This window comes from Mizuhopecten yessoensis, unplaced genomic scaffold (genome assembly GCF_002113885.1).
Source record: "Mizuhopecten yessoensis strain PY_sf001 unplaced genomic scaffold, ASM211388v2 scaffold419, whole genome shotgun sequence".
NCBI classification, from domain to species: Eukaryota; Metazoa; Mollusca; class Bivalvia; order Pectinida; family Pectinidae; genus Mizuhopecten; species Mizuhopecten yessoensis.
This window is the reverse complement of record NW_018403537.1, coordinates 1,346,745-1,365,783: the sequence shown is the minus strand read 5'-3', so window position 1 is coordinate 1,365,783 and position 19,039 is coordinate 1,346,745. Positions and strand designations below refer to the sequence as shown.

Sequence of the window (19,039 nt, the reverse complement as noted above, 5' to 3'; positions counted from 1 at the left end):
CGTAACATTTACATTATGCTTAATTGATGCATCATGTTATTAGTTGAAATAAAATGTTGATAATGATATAAACAGAGGCTTATATTTGATAAATGTACTGCGGAAACAGGCATGCCTTTCTTAAGTCATAATTTTAATTGTGCACATATATAGGAAAGTATGGTTATTCAGTTTTTATGTTTAAACTATGAATGATGTTTCGTATTGCAAGACAAAACTCTCGGTCTCGCATTATCCTGCTAAAGAGTTAAATGATGCCTCAAAACATAAGGCACAATAAAGGACCGTAGGATCTCATGTCGATAAGGGGCATCCGTTAAATTTCAATTAACGAGCACTACAAGTGTCTTCAAACCATGAGAAATGCCATCTTAAACCATAACTAATCCACCCCCAAATCAAAAGAAGCCGTCTACTTGAAAAATAAGTTGAATCGAGATTCAACAGTGTTCTAAAAGTGTCTTCAAACCATGAGAATTGCCATCTTAAACCATAACCAATCCACCCCCAAATCAAAAGAAGACGTCGAGATTCAACAGTGTTGATCATGGACCTCCAATGTTTCATACAATAGTGCCTAGACATACGTGCCGTCACCTATCGCATATGGCTTGTTCGGCGTTGCGATATTAGTGGTAGGCAAACGTAAACAGTTTGAGAAGTTTCTTTTTCGTTTGAGAAAATTTGAGCAAACACTCGCACTAGATGAAATGTTACATATTTATTAGTGAAGTAAATATCCAGAGAATGAAGAACCACGTCCAATGAGTAGCCCGGCTCCCGTTGAAGTTTCCCAGACCTTAACAGCAACAACATCTCCACGGTTCAAATCAAGTACGACAGTGTTAGACCCACTGCTTACATTTTGGGCTGGATTATCAACAATGACGTTTCCCGTCGATACTCCGTTAACATCTAAACTGGTGATCAAATCATATCCAGCATTGGCAACTATGGACCATGAGAACATGTAAACACCGGGCACGCCGCATCGGAATATTCCGTTAACGGGATTGTAAAAGCCACCAATATTCAGCTTTTGGTCTTTAAACTCAATCACGGCGTATTTCTTGATGTTAAGTATTGGAGTTATCACCATAGCTGAAAATACGACCATCGTGTTTGTTCCTGAGAAGAAAAATTAAAGGGTTGAATGAAATGGTTCAGTGTTATAACTATGTATATTTAGTTTTGTCAAGTGTATATGTATGTATAGTTATAACTGAGGTTATCCCAGGCTAGAAACCTGGGATTGGTTGCAGCCTACGGCAACAACATTGTTACGGTTTGGTCTTATTTAATTATCACATAGTGCTAAAATATTATTCAATTATAGCCTCTGGCTAAAGTCAATACCTGGATTTATTGACCCGAGAGAAGATATATTGACCGAATACGCAGTCCGGGGTCAATATTTCTTTTCTCGGGTCGATAAATCCAGGTATTGANCCGATGTCAATATTTCTTTTCCCGGGTCGATAAATCCAGGTATTGACCGAAGTTAAAGGCTACAATTGTTTTATTATTTTACAAAACAGTAATGTAAGCGATCAGAAAGAAAAAAACACAACAGAAAAGCTTCGAAAGTGGGACGTTGCATTGTTTGGAGACACGTCATGATTCTATTTTTAGAAACACCGAGTCCTTCAACAAAAATCAGGCGCTCCAAGTCAATATCGGTTTTTCTCGGTGGACACGTGATGCACTCCTGGCCATTCACTTGTCGGGAATAATATGAAAAAACAATAATAAATGATAATGATTCGATAAATGGCGCAAATACAATTCTGATACAGCTAAAAGGATAATAACTTAAGATGTGGTCGTTAAAATCTGCAATATTGATATGCAGTTATTGTAAAATGTCAATCCTACAACAGTCAGTCAAATCAAATCCACATTTTACCTATAGTATTAAAAAGATAACATTCCAATCGATATTATATAATGTTTTAGCTATTCTCTGTAGTAAAAGAAATGTCTGACCTTGATTACTTTTTTTGCAAAGTTTTAGATACTTATCTNGTTTGTCTGACCTTGATTACTTTTTTTGCAAAGTTTTAGATACTTATCTTCATTTTGTTTTTATCCTTATTAGAATTACTTAATTTCAAATGGCGGTGTAGGTTATAGTGGAAATTCATGTAGAAAGTTACGTTCCTTAAAGGTAGCTTCCTCATATTATTCCCTTCCTCATGTCATCCCTTATCTGATATTGGTGTTCTCAATTCCAACCCATAGTCTGTTTGAGAGAAGGTTTATATGAAGTTTGTATGCTATACCGTTGGCTAAAATTACAAATTGCACATATACCACAGTCATAGATTATTCTTGAGATATCTCCTAAAGCGATGAACACACGACCTGACTTCTTTCTGTAGGAGCCATGGACTTTAGTTTTATGTTAGGGAAATCCGGCATTAAAGTCGCAACGATTTTTTCACTAAAAATTACATTAAGAGCTTAAGTGCTTTACAACACTTAACTTAGATTTTAAGAAAACAATATTTTGTAATTCTTGGACTTTTTCAGAGACCAGTCACAAATTGAGAACAAAATGGAAACGAAGAAGTTTCATTTTTATAATAATATACTGAAAGTATAGAAAAACGCAGTGTTACAAAGTATGCAAAAATTATTTAACTGCTTGGCTTAAAATTACAAAAACCGGTTAGACGCGTATCTTGGTCACTGTCCACTCAAACCGGGTCTAAAGTTACTCAACCGTGTAATGTATCGTCAACACATCTTGTCGTACAACTTGATACTCTTGTGGTGTATACATCGCTTTTCGCTATTCAATGTCGATTTGAATCAATTGCAATCATGGTACGGCTGACGGAAGTTCAGAGGGTCAGTTTATTGCATTGCTAATGCAGGGTCAAAGGCAACAACAAATTGCTATGCAATTCTGTGTGAATGCTTCCACCATAGAACGTCTTGTCAGTCGTCTGAGAGACACCGGAATGTTAGCCGACCGACTATGATCGAGACGCATGCGCGTATAGAGACGCGTCGTTTGTCAAGACTTTCTCGCAAATCATCATACATCTGTGGGACGAACTTGACAGGAGCGCAATGGGGAGTCGGAATGTCCTCGCTACTTTCGACCAGTTTAGGACTGCCTTGGTTGAAAATTAGAACAATATGCCCATTAGAAGGATACACAGTAGAATATAGGCTGTGACAGATGTGCGAGCGGGGCATACAAGATACTGACGAGTCCCGATTTCACTTTGCGTTATTGTGGGTACAGTCAAATGTGCTTCAATAACTCATAAATCATCGGTCAAAATCTTAAGAAATTTCGGTTATGACTTTATAAAAGATGGATTTTATACTTATATTTACACAATAAATTATACATAACATTAAATCACCTCAAATGTTCAACCTGTGTTTCTTTATGGTAATGTGTTTATCAAAACACTATATCACCTCAAATGTTTTTCTTTATCCTTTCAGAATACATTAAGTTTGTCAGCGTATTAACTTCGAGTAATCCATCTGACGGAGTGGTTAGTTTGGTATAATAATAATAATAAAGGCTTTATTATTCTTGATAACATATTGAGCATGAAGCTCATCTTACATATGGTCAAGATACAATATATGATAATATGTACAATATTTACACCTAATTGGTAACATTTTGTTTATGTTATAAACTGCTTCCTAATTCGCAAATTTCAACATAAGANGTATTGATTTCAAAAAATAAAAAAAACATGTTTGCATCTGCAACAAGACAAAAGGTACCGCAAAGCAAACCAACTTAAAGAACTGTGAACTTGGTTTTGTGCGAATTCAATATATTTAAGAAGTCGGGATGCTCATATCAAGTCATTTGGAATATTATCTTGTCAAATTCTAGTCATCATAAGACATTCACTAGAACCTGTTAAATAAGATATATCATTTATTGTTTGAATTGACTTCCCTGACAATGAACGTCTTTCAAACCGCAAAATCGATCTCATTATTTCCAGTAAATATTTATAACCCTAATTGTATCATTTTATTTATTTCAAATAATTTGTTCAATTTCGCCTGCATGATATTTCTAATTTACAACCATTTACTTCCGGTACTGCAGAATCTTGTTTTGATGAACCGGACTAGTCTACTAAACCATAATCTTTCATTTGAAGCGGACCGTGAACTGAGCAGGTTTTTTTATTAGATATATCATACAACTACATGATCTTTCGTCGACTGTCACTTCAATCAGTACGCTGAAAATATACTGTTGTTTATACTGTTGTTATTCCTGCAAACATCTTTAGACGTCACACATGGTCTTGACGACATTGCACCAATGCAGTGATACAGGCTAATGGAGGACAAACTATCTGTTAGACTTCTTTGTTTTCACTTTGTAGCCCACCTGGCATTAAAACTCGTAAAACCAATATAGTGTGACGGAAAATGTTCATCTAATCAATTGAGACAATAAGTATTTCCCTATTGTTTAAAAATATATCTAAGATTCTATTTTTAAGATAAGTCCATCCAGTTATATTCAATGAATTAAACACGTTTTATATTGTTGATTATCTATATGTATTACATAGTTTATATTAGAGGTCCGAAATAGCGGAAACTGCGGAACCTGTGGGAATCTACGTAAACAAGGTGGGGTAAGTTTACTGTTTTCGGTATAGAAATATCGAACATTTTGTGAAAATGTTAGGTTTTCGTGGTGTTTTGACCCATTTTCAAATGTAAGAAAAAATAGATGGCATGCTGTTTTAAGTTGTAGCAATGCTATGTAATTGAAATAGTGCCATAGTCGATATACGAGTATAAGAGTGTAGTCATTAAGTCGTGTGCACAAGAAAACCTGTCTTAAATGCTGTTTAAAACAACTTTCTATTGATACAATACTCCGCTTAAAGCACCATCTTTATCAACAGCTTTAACTTTTGTATTTTCTTTAGCGATGACTCTGAATAAAACTGTTCATTATATACTATATACATATGAAATGCACTTTAATATATATATTGTTTGTATCTTTGTAGAAACTTTCTCTTTTGGGTTCTTGTTTATATTTTACTTTGTACATATAATGTTGATTTTGTATTACCTGCTACGGTTTGTCCTGGTTCACCCTTTTGACCAATGAGTCCCATGTATCCTTGACTTCCTTTGCCACCTGGTTCATCAAAATCTTATACAGCAAAGAAAGATTAACAAAATGTCAACGATCATGATTCCTTCAAAAGATGGTATCCGCTAACATTTCAAACGAAATGTACCATGATGTTAATTGTCAATCAACGACTACGGATGGAGACTATTGTTTGATAACTTTTGATAAACAATTTCAAAATTAAAATTTAAATGCATAATTGAGTAAAAGCAATAACTCAATTAGAAATCTAGGAACAAATAAGCACCATTCCCAAGTCATGGCCTTTTTAATGAATTACGCTAGAATATCATGCGTCGACGTCCTGTTCTCCCAGTCCGCTGCTCATTATTGTATTCATAAAAAGATTAATTGCTGCAATGTGTACATCCCGATGGTGCCACGATGGTGACGGCGTCCGAAGCTTATTTGCATTTGCCGACATGTCGGCTTTAGTTGTTTTTTTAAGCGTGTCTTCATTTTAAAATGTTACATTTGATTTGATGATGCAGATAATATATAAGAAAACCAGAAGCAAATGCAGATTTGAAATTAACAATCGCAATACAGCAAAATTGTCATAAAATTTCAAGTTTCACTCACAACAGTACAATCCGCGATCATTTGTCAAGGTCACAATGGTAACGTTGAAGACGACGAATTATGTTTTCAGTGTACAAACTCATATTTGTCAGTGTTTTGTTTGTTTCTATGACACTTACCCTTACACCAAATGGAGAAGTAACTTTAGCACCGTAATCAATCCCTTATTTCATGCCAATTGAATAGCTTTTAAGCACTGTCAATGTGCACATCCTTTCGAAGATACATATCACTTCATTTTTATTTGTAATAACTATGCGGATAAAATGATTCCCACTTGACTTGCAGCTTCTACTATGATACTTACATATTTTGAGTATATTTTCTTGCCCTCCTTCATGCTTACCAACTTAACCGAATCTAGTCTCTCTCTCTCTCTCTCTCTCTCTCTCTCTCTCTCTCTCTCTCTCTCTCTCTCTCTCTCTCTCTCTCGTTTTCATTGGTGGAAGCAGCACATTTATATTTGATCATGAAAACTTCTGGGTGCTAATACCGTTTTATAGTATGTTTAATGTAGAAAGGATATGTTTGATGACTTGGTTTAGCGTCCTTTTGATGACAGTTTTATTTCAGTTTCAGTTTCACTGATACAGACTGCTTGGTAAAAAAACACTCGCCTTGAATAGTACACATGTGTTAATTTTATATCATATCCTGTCTGACTATATCAAATGTTATCATAAGATCATTTGGAGTGTATTCTACATTTATCTCACCTGTGTTGCCTTTTGGTCCCTTAGGTCCAGTAGTACCAGGTCTCCCATTGGCCCCGTTCTGTCCCTTTGATCCAGTTGTCCCGATATCCCCTTTCGGTCCCGCGATTCCAATTTTCCCGTTGCCTCCTTTGTGTCCGTTTTCCCCTTTTGACCCCGGAGGCCCGATTGTTCCCTTGACTCCTTGAAGTCCTTGGGGGCCCGAATCTACCTTTTCACCCTTCGGCCCGAATGCTGCTTTTAAAAGATATCATTTCGCTTTTAAGATTCATAAGGCGTGACAAAAGCATAGTTTATCTTATGAAATATCATTAATATTACAACACCGTATGACAGTAGGATGACAAAACAATTATACGTCATTGAAGGATGCCGAAACAAATATGTAATCACAAAGAGCATACTCAGAAAGAATTATGTAGTTTTCGTACCTTTCGATCCATTCCAAACACTGGACAAATGGAAGGTTGGCATATTTGCTGTAAACAAAGCAACCCTGAGTTAGATATTTTTTTGAATCAGGGTTTAAGTAAAGGGTTTTCCAGCATTGCTGTTAAGGTTTGAATAACATTGCATTTCTTTACTTGAAAAAGCATTCATAGGTAACAAACCCACAAAAACGCTTAACATAACTAGCATTATATATAGTACAGAAATGAAACTATTGTTAATGCACTCTTGGGTAAGTATTCAGAAAATATCGTACCTGCTGCCCTTGTGTTCTGTTGAATTGTTCCCCCGTTGTCTTCGTTGCGTTTTGGATAGTTGTTATATGCGTCTGGTTTCGGAGTTATGGGATACGTGTCCATGACTTGCTGTTCACTCCTTGAAAAAAAACCCAGAAAATATTTAATGTTGGGTTAACCTTAGTTTCATCTGTCAGAATCAGTCATTATTTTAATAAGAAATAATCAACGTATACGTAACTAGGGTGGGAAAATGTTGCAAAAACTAATTCACGAAGTCCGCTTGCGGCTTGAGTTGGTTATGTTTCCAACATATTCGATTCCTGAGTCATATATTCCACCATAATTTACATACATATGTTGATAATATATATATATATTGTAAAATGAAGCGAAAGTTTTTTTCGTGTTTACCTCGGTGTTTTTACGCCTTTGATAAGCAAGGTGACTTAGATAATATTATCGGTTAAATAAGGCTGTTCTTTTTCACACGCTAATATTTGTGACGTGATACTTAAACGTCTATGTTCACAAACTGCGAGTTTTGTATCATTGCTGACCCTCTAGGCAGCTGTAATTTTTGTTAAGTTAGTCATGATATATTTTAGAAGCATTTAAAAAAAAATCAGTCGCCATTCAATCGACAGACAATAAACAATAACCCCTGACGTCAAGCTTAACCCCAAATAATTATTGCAATCAAACAAAACCTTCTCTTTTAGGTGTAGCTGATATTTACTTGACTACCTTAATATCCACAAACAAATCTAACTTCTTAATGTGAAGCTCCAAATCGTCGTTCAAATATATCTGATATTTAACTGCCTTGTTCGCCTTAAATAAATAATCTTACTTTAGGTGCAGCTGTTATTTACCTGACTGCTCTGAGCTCTTCATGTTTGAAAATTAAGTATAGCTGGTAGTTTTATCTGAATACCCTACGCTTCTCCAACAAATCGTCCTACTTTAGGTGTAGCCGATATTTACTCGAGTGCCCTATGAACCTCAAACAAATAGTTCTGTTTTAGGTGTAGCTGATATTTATCTAACTTCCATACGCTCCTTATACAAATCATCCTCTTTACCTGCCTTACGCTCTTTAAGCTATTCCTCTTCTTTACCTGTGTTAGATAGTTACCTGACTGCTCTGAGCTCCTCGTGCACGTCATCGTACTTTTTTCGGACCTTATCCAATTCAACGTTCATGTTGAATACGAATGTCTTCAAAGCCGAAACTTCATTTAGAAGATTATCATACTTATGATCCTCGTGACTGTTTATGGCAAATGCCACAGCTAACAACATTACTAAAACAACACCATACTCCATGTTGAGTTGGTTCCAGGTCAAAGTAAACGATAAGGTTGCACGAAAGTCTACGTGCACTACATTTTGTCGTTATCTTTATACAAGATATGTGGCACAATTTTATATATATGTATAACTACCTATGGAAGAACCTTGTGAAAATGCAGCAATTTTTGGAACTTGCATGTAATTTTATGGACAGGCAAGTAATAATGATTAAAGTGTCACTTTTACTGATATTTACAATGACCAGCCATTCATGAACTTGACGACCTACTTATGTTTGTCAGTTTAACGCCTTTACCCCTGTTTCAATCTAGAACATTTTATTTTAATCGAATTTTCAAAAGGATTTAAATCAAGTCAGTTGAAATTTAACATCGGTTTTCAATATTGTATAAACATAGAAAAAGATACTTTTACACTTTACATAAACGGCGTTTGCTTTGCTACAGCCGATCCGTTCTTCAAGTTCATAGATTCAGTCCTTCTACTTCCAAATAGAAATTTTTAAACAAATGAATAAAATAAATATGAAAAGAAAAAAAGTAATTTTACCTATTATATTTTGCATTGCGTAATCAAATTATTTGTAGTGAAATGAAGATCTCGATGTTTTATGATTTGTTTGTATTGAATGACCCATCGATCACTTTGGTAATTCAGGGCCAGCATATATTTTTTTAAATGCGCCGATTTGACCATTTGAAAATACTAATTATTTAAATATAAATTTGGGTTCAAACTCCAGTATAGTGGCCCACGGACAATCTTAAAAGTGTCAAGGAGGCCCCGGAAGTGCTGAGAGGAAAACTTCAAAAAGAAGTATCTCTGGGGCGTATAGCAGGGCCATTGCACTCCCCACAATTTCCAACATCACGTATTTCTCCCTTGGGTCTGGTTCCTAAAAACGACAATGATTTTAGGGTCATTCATCACCCGTCACACCCTGCTGGAACTTTGTTCCGTGCATTACAGCACGATAGATGTTGCGGTTGGCATGATACAGAGACTGGGGCGGGGTGCTTTATTGGCCAAGTCAGATATTAAGTCTGCCTTTAGGCTACTACCCATACGGCCGGCGGATTTTGACCAGTTAAGTTTTTGTTTTGAGGATAATTTCTGCTTTGACAAATGCCACCCCATGGGAGCCTCAATTAGATGTGCTTTATTTGAGAAATTTGCCACATCCCTTCAGTGGTTTAGTACTTCAAGGAGTCATGTTTCTGATTTTTTTGCATTATTTAGATGACTTCCTTATGGGTGGGGAAATCAATTCAGAACAGTGTGCTCATTCTTTGAAAACATTCCAAGACTCTTGTGCGTTATGGGGTGTTCCCTTGGCACAGGAGAACACTGTTGGCCCTACACAGGTACTCACATTTTTGGGTGTTGAGTTTGATACTATTCTAATGCAAATGCGGCTCCCTGCTGATAAATTAAATCAATTAAGGGCTGATTTGGTGAATGTAATGGGTAAGGTGAAAGTTACCTTAAGGAACCTGTAGTCTTTAATCGGATCATTGATTTTTGCTTGCCAAGTGATGGCCCCAGGCAGGTCTTTTTCCAGCAGATTAATTGACGCAACAATTTAAGTTAAGACTAGGGTTACCCGCGAGGTGCGTGAGGATCTCAGATTGTGGTATGTATTCCTGTCAGATTATAATGGGGTTACCTTGATGTTTGATCGTTTCTGGACATCGAACGCGACATTACAGATGTATACCGACAGCGCTGGGAGTCTACACGTGTGTTTCGGCGCATATTTCCAAGGTCACTGAGCGCAGGGGTGTTGGCCCAGAGAATGGGACATTCATCAGGGTATTTTAACTAATATTACATTCCTGGAATTATTCCCAGTTGTTGTTGCACTCAATTTATGAGGTCATTTTCTGAGAAATAAGAAAATTTACATGAAATAAACAAGAGTTTTCAAAGAATGAGCACACTGTTCTGATAAGAACATTGGTTGATTAAGTGTTATTTATTTCATCTTTATTATTTCTTATAAAAGTCCTCCAATGTATGGTTATCTTCCTACTTAGTTTCAGTTTTTGGCAGAGGTACGACGATCGTTACAAATCGATAAAACAGATTCTTTTATATATGTGACCAGAATGTGATGTATTCTGGACGTTCTCCAGACGTCCCGTGTCAAATTAGTTTGATAGATTGAACTTCTATCAAATCCAAGGTGTTCTGCTGGCGTTGTAGATAGAACATCCGCCTTGCAGCAAGATATTTGCTCGACCATGTGATTTTTCACTGGATACTCCGGTTTCCTCCCACATTAAAACCCTCTGCGCGATTCAATCTTGGCCAACATGATTGATTAATATAAGTTGGAGAAACTTGTTTAATAATTGTTGTAAAATAAGAAAGTTTATATTAAACTGTTTCTGTATTCTAGAAATAAGACTTTTTTCGCTTGCTGCCATCAACAACCTTTGAAACCGATCTTGTATTTGAGATGAAGTCCAATTTTCTCTCAGCATGCTGTCAACAGTGTCTGCAAGACGAAACCTGTCTATTTTTTACATTTGACAAGGACCAGGGAATGTGTCCCGGTTTACATCTGCAGTTCCTGCCATATAGCAACAGTCTCAACAGAACCATCACATTTTTTTGTCAACAAAGGTATCATTAAGGAATAAACAGGATTATTTTTGGGTTATACGTTGTGTACTGAAACATACCTGTACGCATTAACAAATACCGAGTAACCCCAACAATATTTCTTGTTATTCCTTATAATTTAAGTTTAGAACCAGACAACATTGTTTTCAGTCATACATTTTGAATATTTATTCGTGTCCAATAAAACAACACATTTTTTAACACAAAACACAACATTGTGCAGTAATTGCATCGCCAAGTTACTTCAACCAATCAGAAGTTATAGTTACAAATACCGCGCCAAACATTGTGGTATACGTCGTCATCATTTTATGTGTTGCCTGTCTTTTAGGTAATACGATATAACATGTAAAAGTCTACCATTTGGGGAATAGCCAAAAATAATTTATATAAATATTGACGCATGAATATTTAAGTACTATTGATCCATATTATAGTATTATTGATCAATGATTACTTTATTAGTTAACCCTGTGATCGCAAAAACAAACATAATCAAGACAAACGTAAAATTAATATTTTACATTATAATGATATCAATAATTTATGCACAATTTACGTACGTATGAAATGTGTCGCAATGTTTGAAGACCGACTGGTCCCGTTGTCAAGCCACCCCTGCAGGTGGGGGTTCGGGAAAATTATCCACTGCATGAATCGTAGGGGGCGACCAATGAGTGAATTCCCTGCATATTTGGGGATTTGCTTTGGTGTCCACTATTTTGGGACACAAAGGCGACCAACATAAATTTGCTGCGCCCATTGCAATATTTAGGATCTTTATCTTTCTTTCCACTACTAACTACCTTTTATTTCCAAGCGCCATGCTTGACAACACATCACTTTTGGCTTAAATGTTGAGCGTTCGCCCGGGTGCGGAAGGCAAATGGTTCTGTCCGCAGGCCGGGACATACCAAAGTCCTTAAAAATGGTAGTTGTTATTCCCTGCTTAACGCTTAGCATTAAGGGAAATGGCGATAACTGGTTCACCCATTGTCAGTATAATGTGACCGGGCGGAATGCTGTGCTAGGTGCCATCGGCATGGTATTTCAGTGAGATAGCACTATAAAGTTGGCATCAGATTCGCGCCAACATACACTTTTTCCTGCATCCACACAGGCAGGCACGCATACACTACACACATCGAAGCACGTCCTTAAATGACCTTAGTTGTTAATAGGACGTTAAACAAAATTAAACCAAACTAAACCAAACCCTTTGTCAAGCTTTGAGTGAGTGAGCGATTTATATTGTTTACCAATACAACGATGTGACGAAATTGTATATACACTCAATATCAATAGCCGAAATGTCCCGGATCGAGTGCCATGAAATACATAATTTCGTTATATCGTTGTACAGATAAACCAATACAAATCGCTCACTCAGCCATATCTTGAAAAAGGGGAACAAACGGTTTTGAAACGTTCCAACACTTTAAATACGTTCATTGTTTGTATATAAATTTAACTTTTGATATAACATATTTCCAAACTGGTAAATTTAATTGAAAATATTAGAAAATATTTTTTTTAAAGTCCATAAAACACACAGTCACAATTGTTGAAACAGCTCATCTTTCTTGTTCAATCGTCTGTCAATATTGTTCGCCTGCTTTTTGTTGCTCGTTTTATTTTCGTAAGCGTAACGTAAGACCATCTATTCCAAACGCATCTGGACAATGACGTAGAGAATTTCGGGATGCGCTCGTTTCGCGCCAAAGCTGTATTGGCCAATTTGTCTTGTATTGTCCGGTTTTTTTCCGTATTGTCCGACAATTTCACGTAGAGGCCAATATTTTGATAAATATTGCCCGGGACAAGTTTTTTGTCTGTATTACATTAATTTCAAGATGGTTAATCAATAATATATAATAAAGAAATAATTGTCTTATATTTTCTATTTTATGACAACGAGAGAGAAACTTCAACAATGCAATTATAAATTTTAGGTATATTCACATCCCTTGGCTTCCGCTCAATCCTGAACGGGTTTCATGTCTACAGAGCAAGCGAACTTAGCATGAACCAGACGAGCGCTACGGATCTCTGTATGCAGCAGCGCTCACAACTTATCAGGATTGACTCAGAAGCCGAAATGTTCAGTCTACAGAACATCATCTCCGAAAATACTATACTGGGTAAGGTTATAAAACACATGACAGTATGTGGTCTGTGTTCGTGCATGCAGTTTGTTAATTGAAAAGTAGACCAATTCATTATTTAATTCGGTACAGAATGAACAATATTATACACTTCGGGAAATTTAATAAGCAATCACCCTTAAATCATTTAGAAAATTAAATGTTATAGAAACGAGTCCATTACACTGGTCAGCAATTAGAAAAATATCAAACTAATTCTACTCACTATTTCATTTATGAATTCAGTTTCCAGGACATGAAGCCTGGCATCAATACATAATCTCATTTTTATTTTCAGAACATGGCCACTATCAATTGTTTGTATCCGGGACGTACGTACCACTTCAGTGATAGTACAATAACGGCGAACTGATTAACAGCGCCCTCTGGTCTCCAGGCAACCCTAATCCCGCTCAAGGTCACTGTGTCATGTTGACACAGACAGGTCTCGCCAGTGTGGATTGCTTAGAAAGTCTGTTCTCTGTCTGTGGATTATACTAGTTAAATGTGATTTTTAAGAAGAACAAAAATTAAATTTTCTTTAAGCATGTTATCATCAACTATTGTTCTTGAAATTTATCAATAATAGAAAGCGTAACTTTACTCAATGAATAATGCGTGCTACTTTTTTCTGTAACACTACATACATACGCTTTCAATGCTGTTCCTGAAAATCGCACGTTTTTGATAGTTATCCCATCAAACTGCATTTTTATGGGAACCTGGGAACGTTAACGGCGTTAGCTAGCTGCAGTGAACACAGCTAGTACACATTAGGAGATCATTACAGACGGATACGCCAAAGTGTGTGTTAATCAAATTCTACTTTATATCCGTGCATCAAATTTTTAATAATGTTTGAACGAAACTGTTTTCCGTAGCTAAAAGATATACGGAAATGTTACCAACACGAATTATATGTATGCTGTCAAAGTTTTATACACGCAATATTCATATTATTTTGTTCAGTTTCAGTTAACTACCTATTGACGTCTTATTTCTCGCGATCACCTCGTCCTTAAAACCGGACACATTTAGATTTTCAAGGACATGTAAATGCATTGATTCAAATTCGACAACGAAATAAATAAAACATTAGGGAATGCCCGTTTTGGATCACCACTTTCTAATCAGACACAGATCAGGTTGAAGATGATGTTTTTTTCTGGCAAAACAGCAGCCGATAAATGCTTCATTTCTGCAGTAAATGTCAGTTATAATAAACTGTACTGTTTATTGTCTTAAAACGAAAATGGGATTCGATGAAGTTTATAGTTAGTCAAGAATACAATGCATGCACTTAGATATGGAGTGTTTTTTCAATGTCAAGGTTGAACTAACTGAAGTGATCGACCTCATTATAAAGATATTTGCAAATATATCATTGAATAAAATTAATATATCAGTTTGTATTTCAATTAAATGAACAAACAGTAGTAATGATATAAAGAAGTCTCGAACCCTACCTATACTACAATTTTCCGAATGAGATATGTATGGATATGCCGTCAATAAAAGCTGTTTCGTGTAGGAAAACCATATAGATACCGCTCGAGTTGAGGATATTTTTGTTTCACTCTCGAAGTAGGAAATGATAGTTATTTTCCCCATTCTATTATTTCAGTCACACCCCACAGACAGCAGCCAGACACGTCTATAAACGAACAAATATGCACTGTATGAAAATTGACGCTCACTTTGTTTTAGCGCGTGCTATTTGGGTGTGACAGGATGCTTTTTTCTATGAAAATTTGATGACAGGCCTATGGTGTTTTGGGGGTTTATACTGAAAACTCAATGTGCCTCTGAGACGATATTCAAATGGCACCTGCTATGTGTATAAGTAAAGATAAACTTACTTAGACTATCAAGGTCATAGTGCGATATCTTCTGATGGCGGAATATAGTAATATTACATGATTCATTTGACCCTTCTTAATGTTGATATGTACGATTTTATTGATCAGCTCAAAATGGATAAGCTATACGTTTGCAAAGAATAAAAATAAAACATAAGGTGTTTTTTTAAGAATTTAATGTCATTTGTCCTACGTCAATTTATTTTTAAATAATTTTAATGTCACCTGTATAATGTACTTACTTCCCGTGCTGTTCTTCCTGGTATTGCTGAAGAGATGAATTCTCCTCTGTCAGAGGGATTGTATTATAAATATTTTCAGAAAGCACTCACTAATCCGAAATTGAAATAGTATACAACAATAATGCCGTTAGCTGCAACAACATGTAGAATTTCATTGAAAGTATCAATAAAAAGGCTGATTTGTCGTTAATATACAAAACTATATGAATCGCGCCACTTGAATCTGGGCTCTAGTAGTATTGGTTGGTCGGATGGATCGCTTCTTCGGTCGGAATTAAAAGGTATGAGTGAGTTTTCTCCGGGAACATAAGGTTTCCTCCCACATTATGACCCCGACGCGCTAACGTCCGGGCGATCAAGAGTGATTCATATAACTTGTGTGTACCCTGTTTCATGATTGTTGTAAAATAAAGTTGATAATTGTTTACTAGAATCTGCTAATTAATTTGCTTGAGTGTACAAGTTGTATGACCTTTACTAACCATATGTCTTTGATTAGACGTGAAAACAAGTAACGGTCATTTCAACTTTATGCATGTATGTCTGCAGATAGTTTGTCTTAAAAACAAAAGTGTAGACTCAGCATCATTTATTCTTTGTTTCCATGTATCGACATCGGACAAAGTCTGAATTAATAAATAACTTTCACAACCTTGTCATAACTGATTGTCTGAATATATATATACTTAAAATAATAACTAAAGATACAAGTGTCAACTTCGGCCCCGATAAAATTCATGTTTAATTATGCGATATTTGATTTCATATGTCCTTGTTTTCCTTTAAAGCGTAAAATATTTTTGTCACTAATAAAGTTAAAAATATACGGAAAATGTCAAAATTGATGTATTTTGTATCTTGCTTGTGGAAGTTTCGCTATTAGACTTTATGAGATAGGACTTTTAAACAGTGTGTGAGGGTACCGATACACATTATATGAGCCCAGATATCTTACTTTTGTTTTATTACCACGACAGAAAGTGTAATAATCAGTTTAAGTAAATATCCCGAAAATGAAGACGCCATTCCAATGACAGCACTGTGTCCTGATTGCTTAAAAACACATTGTCTCCAACACTTATGTGAACCACAACAGTGTTAGAGCCGCTACCGGTGTTTTTGTATGGGTTATCAACATAGACTAATCCCATTGGTAATCCATTGCCATTTAAACTTGTAGTGAGCGTATGTCCTGCATTGACGAGAATAGACCACGTGAACATGTGTATACCGGACACACCACACCGGAACGTTCCATGGACAGGGTTGTAGTAGTCTCCAATGTTCAGCTTCAGGTCTTCAAACACAATCACGGTTCCTGGTGTGGTGTTGCTACTTGAAGCATTCATTTTGGCTGAAAACGCGATCTTTTTGTTTGTTCCTGAAATAGTAAAATATCTGCTGCTACGAGGAATTTACCTCCGTGATCGTTTAAGTAGTATGGTTTCGGGAGCTTCATACACAAGCTATCAACATATCAGTGATGCTTGTTAGCGTTGTGCCTTATTTTAATGGTTAACCAAAAATGCTGTTTCATGGGGAGATGTCAATATTTGCAGGGTATTATATTTGGCATTATCTTTGGTGACCACAAATATAGCCAAAATACATCCCCAGCAAATATTACCAACTATACTTTTGATAAAACTAAAATAACATGCTATCTGTGATATTCTTTTTTGCCTGTAAATTTATTTGCTGAAAGGCTGGTCACCTACCTTTATGTTAACTCTGTCATAAAAAGAAAATCATCAGAGTAAAACGGCATAACTTTAAAAAGGTTTCGTATATTTTATGAACTTTTGAAATTAAACAGAAATTACCTCAAATGAAAAATAAATATGTCCTTGGCTAAAAATATCGATGCAATCGCTGTTGTCGATACGCAAGGCCTCCTAGTTTTAAAAGCATACGCATCACAGCTAAGAGAGGTATCACTAGTTTCATGTACCGGAAACACACGGTACCGTACTGTGCATCACGTGGTCACGTGACATGAGAGGAGGCTGCACTAACCCCTTCAGCAAAGGTCAACCAATAAGCGCAAATGCTTAAGGACTCGTACAACTAAATCATTTACTATATGTTATTACCAAACATTTTAGCTAATAACTTTAATATTTGAAGTTCAAGACTAGTGACAACTGTCTAGATTCATAGAAACATACCTTGCAAAGGCTACAAAAACTCTTTTTTTATTTAAAAAGTGGTCCACGCGTTAGATACTGTTTATATATCTATGAATTTAAGACTTGTTTATCGAAAGTTTTCAATAATTTCTATTATAAAACAACATAACCAAAAGTCGATAAATATTATGTGTGGAGCGAACGTGGTTTGCAATTTAACCATGACCTATACGAATTTATTAACTTCTTTAACAAAAAGTGTGGTTTTGTATAATGTGTGTATCGGAGGAACATTAAGAATTTGGCAAATCAATGAGGACGTTTACTACGGGGGCTTCAAATTCATTTTCACATTTAAAATATATTTGGGGATAATTCGGACATTTTTTCAATCTGTGTCTACAAAAAATAAGTTAAAAAAATATGTTCTGCTGTAAACATGTTTTATATAAATTCTTAAATGAAATGACTACAAACGCGTTAGTCGGTGTCAATAAGCGCGATATAATGATAATTGAGACCGCATTTCTACCTGTTTCTAGCCAAATGCTCCTTAAATACCAAAAATAAAAATATAATGGAGCACGCAATCACCATGATGTTACAACACCATTTGCTTACTCATGCTTCATGACGCATTGGTGCTGCTTTTTTCCCATCAAAACCGTTTCGTTACGCAACTAAAGACATCTGGCATCTTGCCAAGATTCAGCGCTTAGGTAACTCATGTGGAATAACGCGATGTCCATGTCGCCCATTTTCCACAATAATGTTCAGGCTGCTGTTAAACGTGCGAGAAACATTGTTTTTTTTCTAGTCGTGCGTCCATAATTGTTATAACTTGCCATTAACTCATTTAGAATAATTCCAACTAGATGTGCCAAAACCCAAACCATACCTTTTTTGTCCTTTCGGAAACCTTCTCGATTTGTTTCACACACATTAACATGCAAATTGTGCTTTTGTTGATATTCTAAAGTTTATTGTATATGTAATGCATTTGAACGGGTATCTGTATTCGTATATTTTTGCAATCGTTCATGATGGAAGCAGAAAAACTTAAGTTGAGCACAACCCTTAGTTAGACACACATAACTCATGTTCTCTGGTACAATATAACCTGCAAGGTACTCAGTTACAGCAGTGTTACGACAGATGATATATACATAAAGTTTTGGTTTCATTCTAAACAGAAGTTAATTTTTGACTTATTTATTTTTTCGAAGGTCATGCAATTTCAGCCATATTTTCAACAGCAATATTTACAGGGAATTAAGTAAAGAGATTTGTCGAATATGAACACAAAAAGTACGTATCGCGCTAACACAGTCCATGTATTGACTCGGTTTACCATTGGCATGACCCCTTCTGGTCATCATTCTGAAATTGAGATTTATTTGTTTAACCTTTGATTGAAAGTAGCTATTTACTTGATAAATAACTAAAATACAAGTGGAAAGTTTAGCCTCCATGTTTCTACCTCATGACCTTATTTATCTTTTAATACCTTCGACGTCTTATTTATTTTGTTTTGATGACAAAATAGTGTTGACTTTAAATGATGGAGACTTTTTATGGGAAATT

General features: G+C 35.8%; 1 protein-coding gene across 3 annotated transcripts; it reads right to left on the bottom strand.

The window, feature by feature from the left end:
* Window positions 1-666: 666 nt before the first annotated feature.
* LOC110448086 (complement C1q subcomponent subunit B-like) lies at window positions 667-8,526 on the bottom strand. Of its 3 annotated transcripts, none has more exons than XM_021494134.1 (6): window positions 8,275-8,526; window positions 7,157-7,275; window positions 6,882-6,929; window positions 6,454-6,687; window positions 5,090-5,173; window positions 667-1,128 (listed from the first exon to the last, which is right to left on the bottom strand). In XM_021494134.1, the coding sequence occupies exons 1-6, from the start codon at window positions 8,463-8,465 to the stop codon at window positions 725-727; spliced, it is 1,080 nt and encodes a 359-aa protein (XP_021349809.1). In that variant the 5' UTR covers window positions 8,466-8,526; the 3' UTR covers window positions 667-724. The 3 variants fall into 3 exon arrangements, with proteins under 3 accessions (XP_021349809.1, XP_021349825.1, XP_021349817.1); XM_021494150.1 differs by having other exon boundaries at window positions 669-1,128; window positions 5,090-5,158; XM_021494142.1 differs by having other exon boundaries at window positions 669-1,128; window positions 6,454-6,684.
* Window positions 8,527-19,039: the final 10,513 nt, after the last annotated feature.